This window comes from Lactuca virosa, chromosome 8 (genome assembly GCF_052849685.1).
Source record: "Lactuca virosa cultivar CGN04683 chromosome 8, Lactuca_virosa_CGN04683_v6, whole genome shotgun sequence".
NCBI lineage: Eukaryota > Viridiplantae > Streptophyta > Magnoliopsida > Asterales > Asteraceae > Lactuca > Lactuca virosa.
The window spans coordinates 223,300,917-223,324,233 of NC_136433.1; the positions used below are offsets into that span (position 1 = coordinate 223,300,917).

The window sequence follows — 23,317 nt, forward strand, 5'->3', positions numbered from 1 at the left end:
AATATTGTGACACATTCTTTTTTTTTTTATGTTTAAAAGACGTTGAAATGCAGATTAGATTGTCATATCCGAAAAATTAAGACATTGAAATGTAGATTAGATTGCTTAGCTTTGACTTACGTAAACAACTATAATTCTTAAATGGATTTCTTTTGCTATATTATCGTATTGTGTAGCATGCCGTTTGGCAAACCAAAGAAATGATTTTGTTTATAAAAATGATATTCATAATTAACTTAAGTGACACGTGAAAACCAATATTTGTATATCCTAGAAAATGTAAAATATTTAAAAATACACGTGAAAACCAATATTTTATATATCCTAGAAAATGTAAAATATTTAAAAATACGTATACTAGACGTCTATTTATTATCAATTATTCACAAAACTTATTCATTAATTTTATCAAAACAATTATCTTCGCACAAAAAAAGCAATACGACCGGAGACGCGAAACACCAACAAATCTAATGGCGACAATCAAACTACCGGAACAACTTCCTTCTCCTGCCCAAGACTCGGAAACACTTCGAAAAGCTTTAGATGGTCCATCTCCCTCTCTCTTTCTAGATCCTTAAAATTGTGTAAATTTTTTAAATAAAGATTCGTCGTTTTAACGAAATGGAAGCTGATCCATAGACAACATTTTTTTGTGATACACGACAATTTATGATTAGAAATGTTATATAATATACAAATTGTAAAATCACCTAATCTCATAAATTATTATATAGCAAAAAAATTATTATATACAAATCAATTTCTAATGAAATTTGCTGAAATATTTCTTCACAAGTTTCGTGTGGTTGTCAGGATTAATGCATGATGGGAAGGCTGTTATTAAAGTGTTGGGTCATAGGAATGCAACCCAAAGAAAAATCATTCGAGAGACTTATCAAGAATTATACAATCAGGATCTCATTGAGTCTCTCCGGTCTAAGATTTCCCATAATTTTGGGGTATGTTCTTTACTTCATTTAAACATAAACATATCTAAAGGTCATTAGGTCAATATACTTTAATTCCTAAATCTGCAATTTGTGGAGTTTGGAGAAATGTGTGGTACTTAGACACTCCTATGGGTCATTAAAACAAATCCATACATTCATTAAAATATACTTTCTCTTTTATCTATATACACAACCAATTAGAATAATTTTTATTAACTCGATTAACAATACAAACCAACTCCACTTTTTATTATTATAAAATAATTAAAACTACACAAAAATATATGAATATTGGTCAGAGAAAAAAAATTTATAATTTCAATTTCTTTTTTATTTTTCTTTATAAAGGGATAAATCATGATTTAATATTTATAAGCTTTATTTAAGAAAAAAAATAAAAGCAATTGAAATAGTCACGGCTGCGGTCGTTGCACCGACACCTCCCCTCTTTAGTCCGCACATTTTCCTTTATTTTTCATTTTCCTTTAATTTGTTGTTGGTGACCAACTAGAAAAAAGATCGCTAAGGCCTTCTGCTCATCACGAGATGGTTCGTGGTCTACGTGGCCACTAACCACAAATATGAGCACTATCCCAAGGTTTTAGTGGTGGCTAGTGGTGGAGCTATTTCGTTGTCATCTGTGGTGGGAAGAACGGAACACCACAGCCAATAAACTTGTTTCTCTCTCTATGTCTCTCTATCTCTCTCTACCTTTCTTCACCTCTCTCTACAATTTAATTAATTAAAAAATATATATATTTTTTATTTTAATAATCAAAAAATAAAATGGATATAGTGGTGAGTAACCCAAGCTTTTAGTGGTAGTTAGTGGTGATGATGTGGCACTCACCACTATAGTGGTTAGTGGTGGGGTTTTATAAAGCTACGTCACAACATTTTGGAATAATCATAAGTCCACATCATCAATATCATATTCATTTATTTTCTTTTATTTTTGTCTAAATATAATTAATGTTATACAAATTAAAGTTAAATTAAATTAATTAATTATAAAAAAAATAAATTAAAATCTTTAAACAAAATAAAACATACTATTATTGAACACAAATTACATAACTAAACTTAAAAAGGACAATAACAATTTAAAAAATTACAAAACCAAATTTAAAAAGACAATAAAAATTAAAAGTTAACCACTAGAAAATAGAAACTATTATTCGTTGTCTTCGTCTCATCACTTTGTTCCATGTTGTTTTCGACATATGTGTTCAGCCAAGTAATAACGGAGATTGTGATTGCTACCAAAGATTCCTTGAAAAACATGTGTAGCTTGATGTGCGGCATATAATTGTGCGACATCACTTCTAGTCGACGTCCCTAAATATATGTTACCATAAAACTCTACAACATACTCACAAAACAAATATACAAATTCTCAACCCATTCCATCATATATTTTTAAATACTCATATGATCCGTATGTAGTGATGTAATATACCAATTGTCGAAGTACAGTTGTACATTTTATATCGTACATAGTAAAACCTCGTTTATCTTATCATCCCAACTCAATTGAAAATAAATCATAATTATCTATCAAATCTCTAGCTATACGTATGAATAGATTTATGCTAATATGGAAACATTCTTCAAAATTCTCATGGTCATATAAAAAATAAATCAGGGGTTAAGTAATCATGTACCAAAAGTTCATTTTCTGTGATATGATCTATGTTGATCGAAGTTCTAATTCTCTTTTCGGCAATTGAACTTTCGGCTTCTTGACTTAACATTTCGTTTGTCGTTTGCATAAACGTATGAATAAACATATCATCATCATCGAATGAAGAATAAGAAGAAGATGATAAATAATTGTTCATCTTTTAAAAATGTGATATATATATATATATATATATATATATATATATATATATATATATATATATATATATATATATATATATATATATATATATATATATATACTCCCTCCGTCCCAAAATTATTGTCCACAGACAAAAAACACACAGATTAAGAAAACATTAATTACCATTAACTTTTTTAAAAGAAATGACAATTATACCCTTTTGTTGCATTTAATTTTATGGTAGTTGCATTTAGTTTCATTGTAGTTTAACTAATAATGAATGCTATTTTGGTAAAAATGATATTTATTTTTAGAAGTGGACAATTATTTTGGGACAAACCAAAAAGGAAATATGGACTATTAATTTGAGACGGAGGGAGTATATATTAGTACGTGTAGATAATATGTTTTTTGTTTAAATTTAAAAAGGGAAAATGACGCAACGGCCTTATTAGGTATTTCGACTTTACTTTTTCAGTCCCTATAGTTTTTTCGTGCTTTTTAATGGAACAAACTTATTTTTTTCGGGTCTATTTGGTCTTTTTTGACGAAAAGAAGGGGTCAGCCGGAAACTTCCTTGCCACCTCATTTAACATTATAATTTTCCAATCGATGACCAATCCCTTATCTCCTTCTATCACCGGTAAAAAACAACCCCTCCCATCTTCTTCTCCATAACTTCTGTACCGAGAGATGACTACCTAAGTGTGTGCATATCCGAACACTCGACGATTGGACTAGACAACTAAAAATCGTCTTCTCTCAGGTAAGTCAGCCACCTGCTAGTGGCAAAAACAGACTACTAAGAGTGGATTTCAAAAACAACCCAAAGTAAGTACTTTGTTGTTGTCGTTTTTGTTCTCAAAACACCAAAATTGACAACATTTAATGGATTAAATTGATCTTGACAGTTTCCCGAAATTCCTGATCGACGGACCATACGACGTCGTGTTGCTAGTAGGGTTAGGAATCAGAGCAACCCCGATGATCAGTATCGTCAAAATCATCTTGAATAACATGAAAACAAAAAAAAACAAAAAAGGAAGACGAAGCCTTGGAAAACGACGGCAACAGCCCATTGCTGCTAGCATCGGCGTTGTCGAAGAAAAACGCCTCTAATTTAAATACAACAAGATCTTACTTCTACTGGGTCACAAGGCAACAAGGGTATTTCGATTGGATTAAAGGGGTCATGAACGAGGTTGCGTAAATGGGTCAAAATGTTGTGATCGAGATGCATAATTATTGTGTGAGTGTCTGTGGAGAAGGCGATGTTCGATCTGCTCTAACCAATATGCTTTAATCACTTAATCACACCAAGAACAGTGTGGATGTGGTGTCGGGTACTCAGGTCAAGTCGCATTTAGAAGATTGTTTTCAAAAACAACCCCTCCCCTTAACATTTTAGTTGTGAATTGTTTTATCTTGGTGATTGGGATGGAGGTATAAGGGCAATGAAGAAGGGTCCGTGTGTGTATGAGAGAGAGAGAGAAAGAGAAAGGAACAACACTACAATTTTAATTTTTTGTTGATGTTTGTCAATTGAAGCTGAGAACAGGAATGAGACATCCCTCTAGAAAAATAGTCAAAAGGTTTGACTTTTAAATAGAAAAATGCTTAAGTGGCATATGTTACTAGGAATGAGACATCCTCTAGAAAAATGGTCAAAAGGTTTGACTTTTAAATAGAAAAATGCTTAAGTGGCATATGTTACTGGCTAATATAGGTTAGAAGGACTAAAAACACAGATCACCGCAGAGTTTATTCCCTTATAAAGCACGAAAATAAATTAAGTGATGAGTAAAGTAGAAATACATAATAGGTCGTTGCGTCATTTTCCCATTTAAAAAAGTAATAAGTTTCTTTAAGACATTCAACAGTCAAATAACTTATCGTTCCAAAGCTTCGCCAATGTAAAATCCTGAAAATCAAGAGGTGAAATTTCACTTTTAACATAATCAAAACACCAGTTATCTTTACAAAAACATTCAAAGTAACAACGTTATCAGAGTACAATCCCAAAATCGACATGTTGCGGAAACATGGGTAGATGCCTGCAATCAAGCAGGGCCCGTCCCTTTTGAACCGCAAATACCTGAAACCAAAAATTGAAAACCGTAAGCACGAAGCCTTGTGAGTTCCCAAAAATATTGCATACCATACATATCAACCATATTCTGGGCCCTTCTTGTCATCAGGCCCTGCCAGGCATCAGGCCTCGCCCAGCATCAAGCCTCGCTCGGTATACAAATATGTCAGTCATCGAGCCCCGTCCGACATTAATATAAACATATAAGCATATAAACACAATGATAAATAGAATACAGAATGATCATCGGGCCCCGACCGGCATCAGGCTCCGCCCGGTAAACATGCAAACACATAACCTATGTAGGAGTTACGCAGAAAACTAGCATCCTATCATAACAAACCATGGGTCGGCATTGGTGCCTTCGACCCGCTAAACACATTGAGGAAACTCACCTCAAGTCGTTGAATCTCTCAATAAATTCTCAGTATGCTGATACGAAAATCCCTTTGCGCTAGCACCATCAAATAATTATCCAATTAATATTTGCATCTTGACCTAAAACAAGAATCAAAGCCACTTAATCCATAACCAAGGTAAAAGACCATTTTACCCTTTCCTTATTTGGCCCAAACCTGGGCTCAACCCATTTGCTCCAAAAGCCCGATTTCCTAAATGGAAACGGAAGGCCCAATATGCCCAACTTCCAAATTGGGCCCAAAAACTATCATGAGACCCATACTAAGGAAGGCCACAGTCAATCCATGGCCCAAAGTCTAAGGTCCAATGGCCCAACAAGGCCCAATCCCTAAAAGCCTAAAATGTCCATCCTGGGGACTACGCCCAGCGTCTGAGAGACGTATGCCCCGCGTACTCAGCCACGACACACAATATACAAGTTTTCGATGCATAGACCAAGCACTACGTTGAGCGTACTCCTATGTACGCCCAACGTACTCGTTAGAGGCCAACACTCACCATTAAGCTCTTAATTGATTAATACCTTAAGCCAAACTCTCAAATCTGACTCTAAAGGGTAACTTATCACGTAAAGTTGGCAACTTTACAAACATACATGGCTTAATAGGGCTCAAGAGCTCAAAATGAGCTTAACAAAGGTCTTAATACATGCATGGGTCCAAATACTCCATAAAGTTGACATTTTTATAAACATAGGAACTGAATGGAGCTAAGATCTAGCATCCATTGCTTCTGGAGTAGATCCAAAGCTCACCTTTAACATAAAAGACTCAGAAGTGCACAAAATACCCCATAAACTGGATCTAAAATTTATGATCAGCAAGGTGTGAGCTTTTTACCTTAAAAAACTTGCAAATGATAAGCTAAACCTGGATCTTCAAGCTCAAGCCACTCCTTCAAGTGTTCCTCTTCTTCTTCTCCTTCATAAACAACCAACAAACACTCTTTTAAGCTCAAAACTCACCAAATCACTCAAGGGTTTCGATTTGAGGGCAAGGGGAGGTGGAGGCTGGTATAAAATGTCCAAGAGATGATATAATGATGCTTAAATAGGGTGCAAAACCTAAAAATTATGCTTTTCATCTGGTTGGAGTATACCCCGCGTACTCCCAATACGCCCAGCGTACTCCATAAAGTCCCTCGATCCCTTCTGTCTAGTACGCCCAACGTACTCCCTTGTACGCCAGCATACAAGGCTTAGCCTTTTAAACCGCCAACTTCCGGAGGCCATAACTTCTTTGCTCTAAGTCAGATTTCGACGATCTTTATATCAACGGAAAGGTAACGAGAAGGTCTACACTTCTAGCAACTTATTCTTGCCTTAAAAATTCTTGAACTAAAATCCAATATTTATAAAAGCCTAAACAACCACTTTACTGTTATACCCTTGGGCTCCAAATCTCAAACCGGACTCCCTAATCGTCTAACTTACATTACCCACACCCAAAGAGTCTAAAGCTCTCTCTCCTAAAGGCCCTAATCCTTATGATAATTGATCTCCGGGTCACGAACCCGAATTATGAAATGATTCGATACAAGGTGTTATGACTCTCCCCCACTTAAATTAGATTTTGTCCTCGAAATCACTCGTTACTATCACCCAGCCACACCAGATAATTGAACAGCCCATCACAACTCTGATATGAACTGAGAGAACAACTCACACAAACAACAGCATTCCAAACCTGTGACCGAACCAGGCCTTAGCAGGGCTCTCACTTCCTTGCGACGAACGGATCTTTACACCACTAGAGAATAACCCTTACTACTCTGTCTGAAGTCCGAAGTCCTACACGAGTCCCAATCACTAGTACCACCTCAGGCCCATCTTGTTGCCCCATAATTACATTCCAGATGCAACCGAGACCTCCCTGGTCTCGTATTTACCTACCAATTAACTGCTATACCAGATTTCCAACTGGTTGATGAGGTTGATAGGCTCACACAGTGGCACCATGTGACTCCTGAATGAAGGTCTATTTGGCAAGAGCTATCCAAGCTTACTTGCCTTAATGGATCCAACAGCCCTCCTCGTCTATTTGGCAAGAGCTATCCAAGCTTTTCGTGTGTAGGATTGAAAACCTTTCTTTGTAAATGAATTGTGTGTTTCCAAGAATAATCCAATATTTTCCTTATAAAGACGGTGCGCAGTCTCAAATTCCAAGACTGCGGTGTATAAGTAAATTTCCTACTTATAGTTGTAAAGGTGGTTTATTTAAATCGACATAAGACCCTTTTAGATTTGTAAATTCCCGTAAACTTTATGTGTCGTTAACTCCCTATGTGAGTCGCTATAACCATGCTATGACTAAATGAACCTGTTGCGACGTTCTTCAAGCGTCGGAATGTTATGACATTTGTCACCCCTGACTGGCCGGTCAGGCTGTAGTATGCAGCTAAGATGTGGGGTGTCAATCCCAATATAGATCTATATACAACTATCACGCTCTCCCTACAAGAGACTCTGGTTATATCTTACGAGATTTTAACCAGTACTCGATGAGTACTATGAAGCAATGTCTCACAATTTACGTTAACGAGTTTACATGTTGTGTGAAGTAAAAATCTCTTTTTTGTGGAAATGAAAGTCTTCCATAATATGTTTGTTGTGTAAATGAAACATATGTTATACCTATTATAGCTTAATAAAACGTTTTGTAATGGTAGAAATCCTTTTTGTGTATGATTCAAACCTTTATACTAAGGTAAAAGATATGAAATATAGACAACATGTATTTATATAATAAAACACACACTGCTCAGCAGTTACAAGGTGTAAATGAAGTTATCAACCATTTTGCTAGTTTTAACATTTCTATATCTGTTCTTAGAAAAATTATAGAAAATTCGTTTAGGTCGAAATCAGAATTCGTAAACTCTGAGAGTTTAAAAATTTTGTCTAGTTTGTTCATAATTTTTATTATGATTTTTAATGAACTTTAACTTGTGTGAAAATGTTTGTATTCACAGACTGGTCCGAATCCGTCTCTGAAATGGTAGGCAGATTTGTAAAAATCGCCATAAATTGTAGAAAAATTGTATGGAGATGTGCAAGTAGTCGTTTTAAAGGTAGAAACCTAAACTACTTACATATTAAACAGTTTCGAAAAATATTAAGTTTAAGATGGTCAAAACAGTCCATGAATAGAACCCAACTTTTCTGCGAAAAGTTGATGTGTGGGTTTAAGTTATGTTAAGATGATTTAACTTGTATCCCCCCCCCCTAAACTTGAAGAAAACATGAAAATGTAGGGGTATGAACTCACCTTGAGTGATTCTCAGAGATGGTGGTTGAAGAAAGACGATCTCCAAGTCGGGATTACTTGGGGTAGCTTAAGTATTTGGAGGTCCTAAGAGCAAATATGACGATATTTGTATGAGATTCGTGATTTTGAGTGAAAGAGTGTGGAATATACAAGAGTGATAATGATGATCTTACCAATAATAAAGTGAAAGATTGAGGGCCTCCTTGAGATCTTCGAGTTCCAGAGAGAGAATGAGAGAAAGAAAAAGTAAAGCTTGTCTTGGAAGGAAGCAATTTGGGTCTTATAGGTAGAGGTTGAGAATCTAATGAGTGGATTTAAAGTAAGAAAATCTGGTGGAGTGTTGGAGAAAAGATATTGATTTGACTAGTCACTATGGAAATAGTGTCATAAAGTTGTCATAGAGTGAGTATGGGGAGTGGGTTGGTGTCATAACTTTTTGGAAAACTCAACCAACCTTTAGGGAATATTTTGCAAAATAGATATTGCTTATAATAAGGATTTTCCCCTAGAATGGAATTAAATGGTAAGTCCTAGATATATTAAGGACGGGTTCTACTCTCCAAGATTGGCAATGAAAAAGGATGTTTACGGAGTTAGGAACGTTCATCCGGATTCATTCATGGTTCCGGAGTGGAGGTAAGGAGTTATCACCTTCCGGAGCGGCCTTGGTCTTCCGGGGTCGCGAAGCTCGTTTGGTGCGGTTCCTTTCGAGACGGGTTGGTTCCGGATGAGGAGGTTCCAAAAGAGGAAGGCATTCCGGAGCATGCGGAGTAGTCCGGTTCATCTTAAAGGGTTATGTTCCAGACTCGGAGGCTCCGAACCAAGAGAGCCCCTTTGGGTTTTTCTACCTTAGTTTTGAGTCTATGAGGCTGAGGGAAAATTCGGTGCGGGGTCTCGGTCCATGAGACTAAGGACCGAATGTGAATTGAACTGAGAGTAGATACGACCCGAAGGTAATCCGAAATTGAGTGTAGTCCGGACCGTGCCGCGGTGGGACGACTCAAACATAGTTTCAGACCGAAAGTAAGTTAATGACCGAAAGTAGTCTCGAACTACCGTAGTCTAGACCGAAAGAGGTTTCAGACCAAAGGTAAATCCAGAATTAAAGGTGAATCCGGAACGAAAGTGGTTCCGGGCCGAAAGGGGATTCCGACCGAAATAGGTTTTTGGGCCGAAAGTGAATCCGGACTGAAGGTGGGCTCGGTCCATAGGTGGTTTCGGTCCAGCTGGCTGTTTCTCGTGAAATTCTTCCGTTTCGAGAGATCTTTGACTACACTAAAGGGGGTTAGGTGCCCCCGGTATTTAATAAAGAGTTAAGAGATTTAAAGAGACTTTGTTTATTTTATTTTGACTCGACTTTGGCTTTGACCCGAAGTTGACGGTTGTCACAGTCTAAATCTCTCTCTCCCAAAGGCCCTAAGCCTTATGATAACCGGTCTTCGAGTTAGAGCCCTGAATTATGAAACGATTCGATACATGGTGTTATAACCAATCAGAGGCATCCATAGTCGTTCATGAACCAAAACAATCCACAAAACACCTACATCCATTTGGGGTAGTGTTCAAGCATGGATGAGGTTGTCCACATAGGATTCTAGGCATTGAACTTCGTCCATGCCGTTTAATCTGATAAACATTACAAATTGAACCTTTTGATTTTTTATTTCCAACTCGTTAACTTATTATATATATATATATATATATATATATATATATATATATATATATATTTCATTTTTTTCATTTTTAGTTTTTTTATTCATACATACATTTATGATATCTAATGTTTAGACTTGTATAGATTGAATATTATATAAATATATACAAATAAAATAACTTTTCAAACCAATTTGATGGTAGATATATTTAATATTATTAAAAATATTTATAAATAATTAATCAATACGTAAGTTTTGTGCATGGATTGTCACTTTAAAAAAGACGTCTAAAAAAATTGTAAAAAACAAATATTGCTATTTATACAAAGTTTAAAAAATGATTGCATAGCTAGGTTGTCAATAATTTCCTTTTGAGATTATAACTAAACTCGGTTCTCTTTCATTATTGATTCTTGAAGATAAATTTACGTAAATCACATTTGCATGCTTAGGCCTTTCACATTTCTTACAAAATATATGCATCTTTAATAACCAATTTTAATTTATCACTCATACATAAGGTGCATGTTGCATTAATATGTTGCATATATTTACTACTAATTCTGAGACTTCATGTATTATATGGGTTAATTTAAAAATAAAAAGTTAAATATGAAGATAAAAATATTTAAAAACTTTGAATTTATATGAAAATAAAAAAAATAATGAATTATTATAATGGAATGTTTTTTATCTTTTAAATTTAAACAAATAATTCAAATAAAGAAAAGAAACTAGTGAGTTTAATTTTGAAAATTTTGAAATTAAAAGGTAAGTTTATTAATGAAATTAATATCCATTTATTACTATATTTATTATAATTATTATATTAAAATATTATATGGAATTTAATAAAATAAAAAAACTAATAAAATGATATGTGAAAAAAAATTAATTCAAAATAACCATAAAATGATATTTATCAAATTGAATGAGTGTGACAAGTGGCAAAAAAAAAACTTTATTTATTAAAGTAGATGAAACATTAGACTGGAGGGTATGGGAGTGATGTTTTCCTCACTTTTTGTGGGCCACGCCACCGTTTCCCTCACTTTCCTTTCCCTCACCTAAAACACAAGGAATGGGTGGGAAGCTCCCCTCACTATTTTTTTTATTTTTTATAAAATATATTTCATTCATATATTATACTCATTTTGTAGGGAATTAAAAACCATGAATTTTGATATATTTTTTTATATTTTTTAGTAGGTATATAATTTTATAAATATTAAAAAAGATAAAAAAAAAAGGAAAAAAATCTGTCCAATAACATGAAGAGAGAGAGTGCGGCACCCCATCTCCCCACATCTTTCCCGCGAGTTGCTTCCCTGACCCAAGGGATGGTGTTCCAGAGTGAGGGAAGCTTTCATCACCCTTTTTCCGCTATAATACCGCTCGACCTTATACATAGCATAATAATCTACTCCTTTTATCCGATCCTTTATTTAATAGTTGTGTTTTCATATATTTATCATTTTGGATTTAGACCGTCCATTTGAGATGAGTTTACGTGGTGATACTAATATTGACTTTAAGAATAAACTCATATGGGAGATAAACAAATTAAAAAGTTATACATTTACTTTATTATATATTTATAAAAATGTTCAATATTGATTATAACTATTGAATAGATGTTTTAATGACGTATTAAAAGGTTATACATAATATAGAGATATATTTTTAAATTAAGTTTATATATATATAATATTTCGGGGGAATTTAAAAATAAATCCCTAAATTCTGGTATTATTTATGAACAAATCATGGTTTTATCATAGCAGAAAATGATATAACATATTGGAAAGTTTGTAAATCGAATTTTGAAGAGATTTAATGGTTAGCCGATTTTGCTAACAAAAGATAATGGTTTGATCAAAATCAAAAGATTTTTTTTAAGACTGGATATATTTAATTATCTTACTGTAATTCTTATTATATTGTATTGTAATTTTGTTTGATTTTCACTACCTAAAAAAAATTGTATTTTCTCGATCTAAATATTGTGTATAAGAGAGAATATTGTGCTATTGTTTTTTGTTATAATTTTACATTATAGTTATTATACCATTTTTACTTTAAGTGTCACATTATAATTCTATTAATATTGACATCTACATAAAAGACTACTCCAACGAAAATATTATACTATCATCATAAAAACTATATTTTATAAATGAGATGTTATTAAATATTTAATAAAAATAATTAATTAATAAAGAAATAAAAATATGTAAAACTAAGTTATAGTGAAATGGCTAAATTGAAATATTGTTGAAGAAGAAACAGTTTCATGTTTAAGTTGTGAAAGTATATATTGACCATTCAATATTCATTATATATATATATATATATATATATATATATATATATATATATATATATATATATATATATATATATATATATATATATATATATAAAAGTAAAAAAGTTTCATTCTACAATAGTATTAACTAGGGAAGAATCCAGCGTTGCGGGTGTTGGAGTTACAACAGAAAAATAGAGAAAGAAACCGTAGAGCACAGGGGACTTGCATCTAACTTTCTCCAGCATCATGATTGAAGTCAAAATAAGACCTTTCTTGTGCCAAACTATATAAAAAAAAGTCAAAAAACAGCAAGAGTACCTGAAGTTGAGGTAGATTAGATCGCATGAATGGATTAGTTTCTAATTCTTGTTCAATGGTTGATGGAATAGTTGCAAGGCCAGATTGTGTCTGACATGTATAAAATATGACATCTAGTATTAATTAATTTTAGTACAAACTAACAAATACAAAAACAACATAAGTATTAATTTAGCTCATGCCTACAGTAAACTTTAGTTGGTTTTGGCAAAGAAGCCAAAGTCACACATAGTGACTCATACATCTGTTCTGATGTTCCCTCAAAAACTTGCCACAACCAGCAACAAACTAAAAAAAATACAACATGAAAGTAGAATGTTATTTCTAGCATTTAGCAGAAAATGTATATCAGGAAATGACACCACCCAGCAATGTGTCGCCTGTAAACACAGTAGGGTCCTCTTCTTTTTTCCAAGTTACATAGTAACTTATGTCAGACGAATTGGAAACGTTAAATATTTATGACCAAATCCATAACAATACAAAAACAACACCTTTTGTGATATGATCTTCAATGGCGTTCTTCAGTGATAAAGCTTCCCTCCAATCTAGTGCAATCTACAATACAAAACCACATCACTTAATCACTCATAAAATCCATGTCAAAAACAACAAACACAACAAATAATGTAAATCAGACAGTCAATGATTCCCATTAAATAACTTTACTTAATGTGTTAGTAATATTATCATGGTTGTTTCGGAACCTTAGAATTTTGCTAAGTTGTAATTACTTGTTATATTTAATACTTTTTTAATTACATACTTCATAAATATATAATTATTCATATCAAATATTTAAAAATCTATATCATTATTATATCAGATAATTTTTGTTTGGATATTTCGTTAATTTGTAATCTTTTTGTGAGCTAGACTTCACATTCACACCGGTTATCAAACAAATAACTCATTTTTCATTCGCATTAGTTCCAAACAAAAGGGTAAAATAGTCAGTGACGGTTCATTCAGCTCAAATAAGAAACACCATTTACAGATAACACTCAATAAAGAAAAAAGAGAAACAGACCTCAGAGTTTCCTTAATCATATGATTATTATTGGTCCATATTCCCATCAAGCACTTAATCATATGATTACTCTCAAACAGAGAAGAGAGTGTCAACTTGGCGCATTTTTGTTTTTGTTCCCTGTGGGGTGAGTTGCAAGGAGAAGGATTTGAAGATAGTTAGTTTTCTTTTTTTATGCAAGTGACATACTTTTGGAAGCTTTCTTAGCTATTTTTTATAAAAAAAAAGTAAATAAAAATGTGAAATGAGAAGACTTTTACCAAAAATGCGTTTTTATCCACATCTTATGATAGCCATTCAATACATCAACTTGGTCGGATGTTAGTAATCTGTCTCTAAAAAAAGAGAACATTGGAATCACTGATTCTTAAGGTAATTGGCAAGAAGTAAAGAGTATTAGAGTAATAGTATGTACCTCAATTCCGGAAGGAGAATCCATCCGATCACTGTTCCGTCTACATATGAGATTCTAGCTATGCGGTTACTTTGTTAAAAAAGATGTTACATTTTTTTATAAAAAAAAATAATATAGAATAACAAAATATACTTGTCAAATGTTTGCATGACGAAATAAAAAAAAATAAAAAAATTTGTAAATAATTTAAAAAATATTATACAAACCTTTCATTGTCTGTGGGTTGATGGTTGCTATGAATCATGTTGGAATTGGATCCTACAGATCAATTATGCTTGAAGTTAAATGGTACTACATGAGTACATGGTGTTAATCGAGATGCAACATGATGGGTATTGTGTGAGTAATTCAAAAATCTGATTTAAGCATTTTATCAAACAGTTGGTATGCAACATTAAACTTACTTTGAAATCTCAAAACCAACTGGGTGCGTATAACCGAATTGTATTCCTGGGATACGATGAGTCATCCTCCTCACATAACTTGAAAATAGAAAGTAAAAATAATTTGAATTTCAAGTTATGGCGAAATTGGTAAGCAATTGTAGATATTTCTGCAAAAAAGGGTAATCTTTTTCTTCCTGACAAAGAACATTTGATAGGTTTTGGTTTCATAAGTGGTTGCCTAAAAGAAATTACAGGTTCGGGTTTATAAATCAGAATTGCATCAGACCTTATTCAGAATTGTATCGGACCTTCAAATAACAATAAAAATGTAAGAACTAAGCACCAGTTTGAAAGATAATCACCTTATTCGAAATCCTCACAGGGTCGATTTTAAGAACTAAATAGGGTAATTATGAAGCCGATGATGGTGGTGAGAAGTTAGGTGCGTAAGTCTTTCCGCCGATTTCTCACACATGCTCGCAGATTGTTGGAACATAAGGCGTTGTCAATATGAAAACTCTCAAGAGTGAAGCTGCAGAGTAGAACACCGCCGCTGCACCCTCCGGCGATTAGCACCGCCGCTGTTGAGCGCCACCAGTTGTGCAGTTAGCGTTGGGGTTCTATGATTGACGAACGGAGAGCTTGAATTGAACACTATGGAAATACCCAGAAACAAATGCGGTGGAGAAAGTCGGTGATTCTGAAGGGTTTTAGCCCAAGCTGAACACCTAAAGCCGGCTTTATGAGAAAAAAAGGGTTAGCATAGATGGTCGGTGGTTAAGCGGTGGTAGCGACCATCGAAGCAGCAAAGAGATGCAAAGGAAGTTTCCAGTCGCTGGAGAGATGAGGTGGTGGATGAAGATCTATCTAGATGAAAACGTAAAAGCCGATGGAGATCCAGGATGAAGCAGTGATTCTTGGAAGAAGTGACGTCGGGGTGGGGCGATCGTCTGCCTCGTCTCCGCCGGTGGGACGTCAACCCCGGATTGTTGATGATCGGTTGGGTACGAAAGAGAGTCGATTTGGGCGACCCGTGGTGGAAGGTAGATCGATTTATGGATGGAACTGAAAAAAAAAGCTTGATCGTCTGAAAATTGAGTAAATGAACAGTAGATGAGGCAGTGGAGGAATAAGAAGAAAGTAGAGACCTTTGAGGCGGTGGATTGTCAAAGGTGTCGGTGGGAAAAGGTGATATGGCAAAGGAGAATAAAAAGGAAAACGAACACGTAGATAGCAGCTTCAGAAGTGAAGACACGTGTAATCCACTATCCACTATATTATTGAAGAATTAAAATTAAATTCACAAACGACACAAAACAGAAATAAAAGAAAAAACAACCAATGACATCAAAGAACTGTTTCAAAAGGGACTTCAAAATTAATCTATATATATATATATATATATATATATATATATATATATATATATATATAATTACTCATTTTTTTAAAAATGCATAGTAATAAGTTATGAAAAAATCTTTGATTTGAGATGCTCTTAATTCAATATTGATGTATGTTTTTCAATGTAATTTATATTCGTATCAAACAGAGAGTATTATTTTTATTAGACTTTCAAAGTATTGTTTTTGTTGTATAGTCTTTTTTTCTAGTTCCTTTACATTGAATTATTCTAGATGATTATTTTTGGTTTTTTTAATAAAACCTATTGTTGTTTAAAAAATTGATGGTGCAACAAGTGATTGGTCTAGTACAACATAACGCGCAATACACACGTCATGCCTCACATTGCCAATATGAATGTTTTCGGGACAGCGTAGTCACGCCTTACCGTTTTGAAACACATTTCATAACTTTGATGAATACCAATTAAAAATATAAGATTAGATTTTACAAATCGGACTTTGAAGCAGTTGTATATATGCATATACACATTGAGCTATTCATAGAATGAATATTCAAAAAAAGAAAAAAAATAATATAATAATAATGTTTTCTTTAGCAAATCATCTAGACAATTTGTATATATGATTTTTATGGTGTCTTTTTAATAATATTATAAGGAGAAAGTTTTTATTATATTCAATGTATATGTAATGCAAATTGAGCTATGCATACTATGAATACAGAAAAAAACGTTAATCATCTAGTCATTTTGTGTGGATGGTTTTTGTGGTGTTTTTTAAATATCGGGGGAGTTCTTATTATATTCATGATATTCTTGAAAAATAACGTCTTTTTATCTTCTGGAAAAACCATTAATAATTATTTTATTTTTAAAAAGTTATCGGAAAGTTGTTTTATTTTCGATAAAATTGTTGAAAATTATTTTTGTGTAAGAAAAAAAATCTGCAACAAATTGAAGATTTTTACCTGCTAAAATCTCAAATATGTCATGATTCTTCATTTTTTGTCATTTTTTGGTGAAAATAAAAGTAATTTTTTTTTATAAATATCACCGAAGTTTATAGATTTTCCTAAAAAATTTCTAACATAATAAATATATAAAATAGGTTTAACTATATATTTATGACATATAACTTTTTATAGAAAATAAACTTTATTTTATACATCTAGTTTAAGACTTTATTTTATATATATATTTATTATATTTTAATTTATGTGAAATTATTTATTTAAAATATATAGTGAAACTTTATGTATAACTTTTAAAATTTTGTAGTTAAAGTAATCTAACGGTTATGCTAGACGAAGTGGAGCTCAGTGCAACTCCATAGTTCTAATGTGGACTCGGCAAACACTGGGCCGTGAGCTCGGCATGCCGAGCTCGAAGCCCAAACTCGGCAATGGCATGTCGAGTCTCTTTCTTCTTCAGCCATTCTTACCCCTTCTTTCTCCCCCACTCGGCAACCCATACCTTCATCTCTTCTTTCTTCCTTTTTCCCGCCTTTCTTCTCGTTGTTGGAGTTGAGGTGGAACTCGGTGATCTCTATACCACTCCCCTCAGTCTTATAGGTAATTAATTAGAGAGAGAATAAAATAAAGAAAATACCAAACACCTTCATGTGTATTACACATGTGAGGGTCTTTCTGCTAAATCATTGTTCGTTGGCAGGGGCCTATTCTAAAATAGAAATTAAACTTTGGCACTTCCGTGGGAAACTATCAAAAGTTAGATCAATCTTGCAGTTCTGAGTAAACCTTAGGGACCATTGTTGTAATTTATTCTAAAATGTATTTTTGATAGGGCATGTACAAAATTTACCGATATATGTCGGTCAAACCGTAAGAAATAAAAAGTTAAAGGGTTTAATTTGTAATATGTTGATGACATTGTGAGACCCATTTCTTCAATCTATTCAATTATCATAAACAAATCTCAAACAACCCTATTTTCATGGGAGTTTTTCTAAAAGCCATTCTATTTTTTCTTTAAAAAAATCCAGTTTTTTCTTACAGAAAGCGGTGGTTTGGTGGACATATGATCCACCAGAAAGGGATGCAAGGTTGGTGAAGAATGTGTTGAGTTCAAAGGAAATTGGCACGAATGAACTACAAGTGATAGTCGAAATCTCTTGTGCATCATCTCCTCACCGTCTTCTTGCTGTCAGAAAGTGTTATTGTTCCCTCTATCAATGTTCACTCGAAGAAGACATAATTGCTTATGCCCCACCATTTGTTATAAAGGTATTTAATTGTTTTCATTTTCGATCTTAAAAAAATCCTCAGTTTTAACAAACATTTATCATTAGTGCAGATTCTAGTTGCCTTGGTGAGTTCTTTCAGGTATGATGGGGAAGTGGTCGATTTAAATTTGGCAAATGAAGAAGCATCCAAGTTACAAGAAGCTGTTGCATTGAAACGATTCGATCAAGATCATGTTGTATGGATACTTAGCACAAGAAATGTGTTCCAGCTCAAAGCAACTTTCGAAGCCTACTATCAAAAATTCGGAAATCATCTTTATGAGGTTTAGTATCTTAACCTCTTGACAACCATTTGTCATGCGTAACTTCTTAATCTATGCTGATGCTTTTTCCATTGACTATTATAATGATCATTGTGTTCGGTGTTCCTTACAACATACATATAAACATTTTAATTTTCAAAATATAACTAGTAAGTAATTAATGACTCAGTTGATAGTATTCTAAGTGAAAGAGTGGATCTTTTATAAGTTTTACATTGAAGTTGATTCTTTTGACAGGATATCAAGGATTTTGGAAATGATTTGTTGGAATCTTTGGTAAAAGATGTGATTGCATGCATTGCTTCCCCTGAGAAACATTTTGTTGAGGTGATTCAATTGCCTCAGAGGCTAGAAAAATCTGTTAAAAGTCGCTTTAATCTTAGTCTTTTTACAACCATCATGACCTACAAGCTTTGCATCTGGTTTGATGATTAGCAGGTCATCAAAGTTGCAACTGACGGCTGGGGTACAGATGAAGATTCGCTATCAAGAGTCATTGTAAGTCGAGCTGAAGTAGATCTGATGAAAGTGAGAGAAGCATATATGGATATATACAAAACAAGCCTTGACCAGCTGATTAAAGACGAGACTTCCGGAGATTATGGGGCTTTTTTGATGGCATTGTTGGGAAATTAACTCGAATTCTTATGTACATGTACAAAATATTTGTGCTTGGAGAATAACTTGATGTGTGTGTTCGTTTGAATTATTGTGTGAGCATTCTAGTCTTGGAAGAAAGTTGGGAATTATGTGTTGCATCTGGGTGATGTTTATAATAATATTGTACCTCTACAATTTAATGCAAATTACATAAATCGTTTGTGGTTCACTGGTTTGGGGTAAATCGTAAATTCTCTATTTTTTTCCACTAATATGGTATTTTTTTTCATGATTTTTGTCTTTACCAAATAAAATATAATGACTATTTTGTCCTTACTAAATACTTTTTGTATTTTTATTCTTTAAATGATTATTTACATTATTTAGAGGGTGTTTGAGATTTCATTTTGATCTTTAAAATGACTTTTAGACAAAATGACTTAATGATTTATGGTGGTAGGGAAAGAAGCTTTAAAAAAAAATTCGATTGGATTTTGTGGTGGGAAAAAGTCAGTAAGTCAATAAATTGTTTTTTAAAAAAGTGTTTGTGTTTGTTTAAAGGTAATATTGATTTTTACAATTCATAAAGTCATAAGGAGTTTTGAAAAGTTACAAATTCTGGGGGTGTTTGGCTTAGCTTTTGAGAGGCCAAAAGTTCTTTTAGGAAAATATAAAAGGTAAAAGATGTTTGGCAAAAACACTTTAAAAAGCTAATTTTGGATTTTGGATATAAGGAAAATGAACTTCAGAAAAACCTGACTTTTTGCAACTTTTCCAAAAATGACTTTTGGCCTCTAAAAAGCTAAGGAGAAGTTGTTTTAAAAGTCATTTTCTTTTTGCCAAACACTTTTTTTGACTTATTGACTTTTCAAAAAACCAATAAGTTAATAAGTTATTTTGAGATGAACTCCCAAACACCCTCTTAAACATTTGGTTTTTATTTCGTCTACTCATCAATACCCTGTGCAAAGATCTCACCTCTCATCCACACATCAAAATAACCCGCTCTCATCTCCAACCTTGAAGATAAAGAATGACGATGATTTATTCTAGATCTTGGGCTTTTAAGTTCTTACGATTAATATAGGTGTTTCTGTTTCAAATTTAATATTTTTGTATTCCAAATGTATTTCAAATTAATAGTTGAAAATTAGTCTCCTTTGTGTTGAATTTGGTGAATATTTATGATTTGAAGTCAACTCTACTTTGTTTCTTGCATTGTTTACAAGAATTCCTTGACTCTTTTAGTAATCGATGCGTTATCACTACTGGAAAAAAAAGAGGAAATACCTACGGAATATCACCAATGGAAACATTTCGATGGAAAACACCGATGGAATGCCGACAGATCAACAACAAAAAGCAGAAAGTGACGCCCAAATTTAGTGTCGACATCTTGATGGAATAACAACGGACTCAAACATTGTCGTAAATTTGTCGGTAAATACCAACGGACCACAATAAAAGATTATTTTTTTACTTGTCACAAATCCAATGCTATTAGTTAAAACTTGAAAAATATCTCGAGGTTCAAACCCAAGTCAGTACTGTAACACCATGTTTATTAAATAAATAAGTAGATAAATTTTATGAAAGAGTAGTAGCCCTAAAATCCATATTATTCAGTGAGATGTTGATTTTGGGAGCTAAATGTTATAATTTTAGAAGTTGGGGGTTAAAAGTGTAAGTTCCAGGTTGGCTTTGTAAATATTTATGAAGCCAGAGGTGTAATTGGAAAATATTGTACCTAAATTGCAATGGATTTTAATGTTGAGGGCTGTTTAGTAATTTATGGGTTGAATTTGAAAAGGATTTCAGGAATCAGGGTATATTTGGTAAAATATGGACTTATTATAAAAAAATTTCTGAGGGCAGGGTCTATTTGGTAAGTTTTGGACTAATGTTGAAGAAAATCTGGATTTGAGGGGCTAATAGTGTCAACATGGGAGGAGGCTTCCATGAGGACGGGGTATATATGGATCATCTGTAACCCTAACCCTAGAAAGTATCATCAGCCGCCTCCATCCACCCTTTGGACTTCCGGCGCCGCACCACCTCCGTTGAGGTCGTCATCCGCCGCTACCCTTGCTACCGTCGAAGACGGGAGTTACAGACCCGACGTCGTAGTCGGGGAGGATCGAGTGTTCAATACTTCGGGTGTTGTGTTTGCCGACCATCCTTCCGGAGTCCTCCCAACCACCACCTCCTAGCCTCGCCGGAAATCGTTGAACGCCGCCACACCCTTTGACCGGTCGAGTTGCTGCATCCTTCTCCGTCAACAACGCAATCTCCGCTTCACCTTTCCTCTTCTCCTTCTTCTGCCTTCTGCCGCCTTCTATAAATGCCTCACGACGGTCTTCGGTGTTTCCCCGACCACCGTAGCTTTACCCCGACGTTGTACTACTCCTCGACGTCGAGTCGCTGCCGTTCTCGTTGAAGACCAACCCATCACCGAACGTTATTCTGCTGCGGCTGGCGTTCTTCCCCGGTCATTGGTGTCGCCGCTATGGACGCTTGCATCGCTGCTGCCGCCTTCGGGGGTCTCACCCATTTTCCGTTCGACTGCCTCGCACCGCCACGGGAGGGTGGCTGGGTCCGGTTGCAAGATTATAGCGTGGGTGTGTGTATTTCTGTTGAGTTTGAGTTATGTGTTTTGCTTGGTCGGAAAACGAGAACAACCACTGCCACCACCGTGAGGTGGTGGCTGTCATCGAGAACCGCCATTCGCCGCCGCCGGCCGCCACTAGGTTTCTATGTACATGTGTTTGTATTAGTGTGTGGGTGTGTGTGATTATTTGGGGTTTAAGCATTGTACCATGTAACTAAAAGAAGAATAATGAAAAGAAATTGAAAACCACCACCTTAGGGTGGTGGCTGTCACCACCGTCCGCTGTGTCGGGTGGCGGTGTGCCTTGCCTCATTGTGTTGACTCGTTTGGGGTGCTTGAAACCCTAATGGGCCCAAAGAAGCCCTAATGGGCCCAATGAAGCTTAATGGGCTTAGTGAAAACCTTAATGGGGTTAATAATATTCTAGTGGGCCTAATAGGCCCAATAAAGCTTTAATGGACCTAAAAGCCCAAACAGATGATTAATGGGCCTAGTGAAACCTTAATGAGTCTAGTTAACCTTAATTGATCAAAAGACATATCAATTGGGCCTAATGGGCTAAGATGGGGTTGGAAACCCTAATTAGGGTTTAGAAAACCCTAATATTGGATTTATGGGCTTGGATTTATTGGGACCCACTTGTGGGCCATTGGAATAATGGAATTGTGTGATTAAGCCCAATCACACCATATGACTTATTTAGAAGAATCATGGACTTAATGGATTAAGTCCTTAATGGGTTAAGTGAGAAACACTTAACCCTAATCGTCATTTTATGTGAAACCCTAATTCCACATGGGTGTATAGTTGGGCCTTCTATTGGGCCTTGATGATTGTGTTATTAATGGGCCTAGTGTAAGGCCCATGTAAGGGGTTTGGGCCCAATTTAGAAAATTGGGCCATAGATGGGCAATAGTTTGGGCCTTAATGATTATATGATGTTGGGCCTTAGAATGAGACCATGTATAGGCCTAGGCCCAATTTGGAAAATTGGGCCATGTGTTGGGCTTTGATTCCTAATTGACTTTGGGCCTATGGATTGGGCCTTAGGCTTGAATAAGCCAAGCTAGGGGTAATGTGGTAATTACCCAAAGAATGTACTTATGGTTATGTAGTGAGACCCAATTATTAATTGGGTGTTATTTTGGTGTTGACAGTTCGGGAATCTGTCATCCAGAAGTTGTGGTTGAGTCTGCGGGACTTCAGCAGAGTGGAATTGTGTCTACGGGACTTCAGCAGTGTGAGGTGAGTTACTTTCCAGTAGCGGTGGGTCTACGGCCACAATGTCGGCCCACCAGTAGGAGTTGTATGTTAGATGATTGTCTTTGTGATATTCATCTAGGTTTGCTACTACCTGATATGTTATATGCTAGCATGATATGTTATATGTGATAGTGGTAGTAGGGGGAAAATAGTCCCCAAGTTTGGTTGTTAGGACCGAAGGGTAGGCCGGACACCCCAGATGTGTCTGACAGTATGTTATGATATGTTTATATGTTGGCATGATATGTTATATGTGAAAGTGGTAGTAGGAGGGGAATAG

General features: G+C 34.6%; 1 protein-coding gene across 2 annotated transcripts; it reads left to right on the forward strand.

Annotated features, from left to right (window-relative positions):
* The first annotated feature begins 392 nt into the window (after window positions 1-392).
* Window positions 393-19,395, forward strand: LOC145128812 (annexin D3-like). Of its 2 annotated transcripts, none has more exons than XM_079063611.1 (6): window positions 393-549; window positions 817-962; window positions 18,056-18,283; window positions 18,354-18,566; window positions 18,804-18,893; window positions 19,002-19,395. In XM_079063611.1, exons 1-6 carry the CDS (start codon window positions 474-476, stop codon window positions 19,200-19,202), a joined length of 954 nt encoding a protein of 317 aa, XP_078919737.1. In that variant the 5' UTR covers window positions 393-473; the 3' UTR covers window positions 19,203-19,395. The 2 variants fall into 2 exon arrangements, with proteins under 2 accessions (XP_078919737.1, XP_078919738.1); XM_079063612.1 differs by having other exon boundaries at window positions 19,005-19,395.
* The last annotated feature ends 3,922 nt before the right edge of the window (window positions 19,396-23,317 follow it).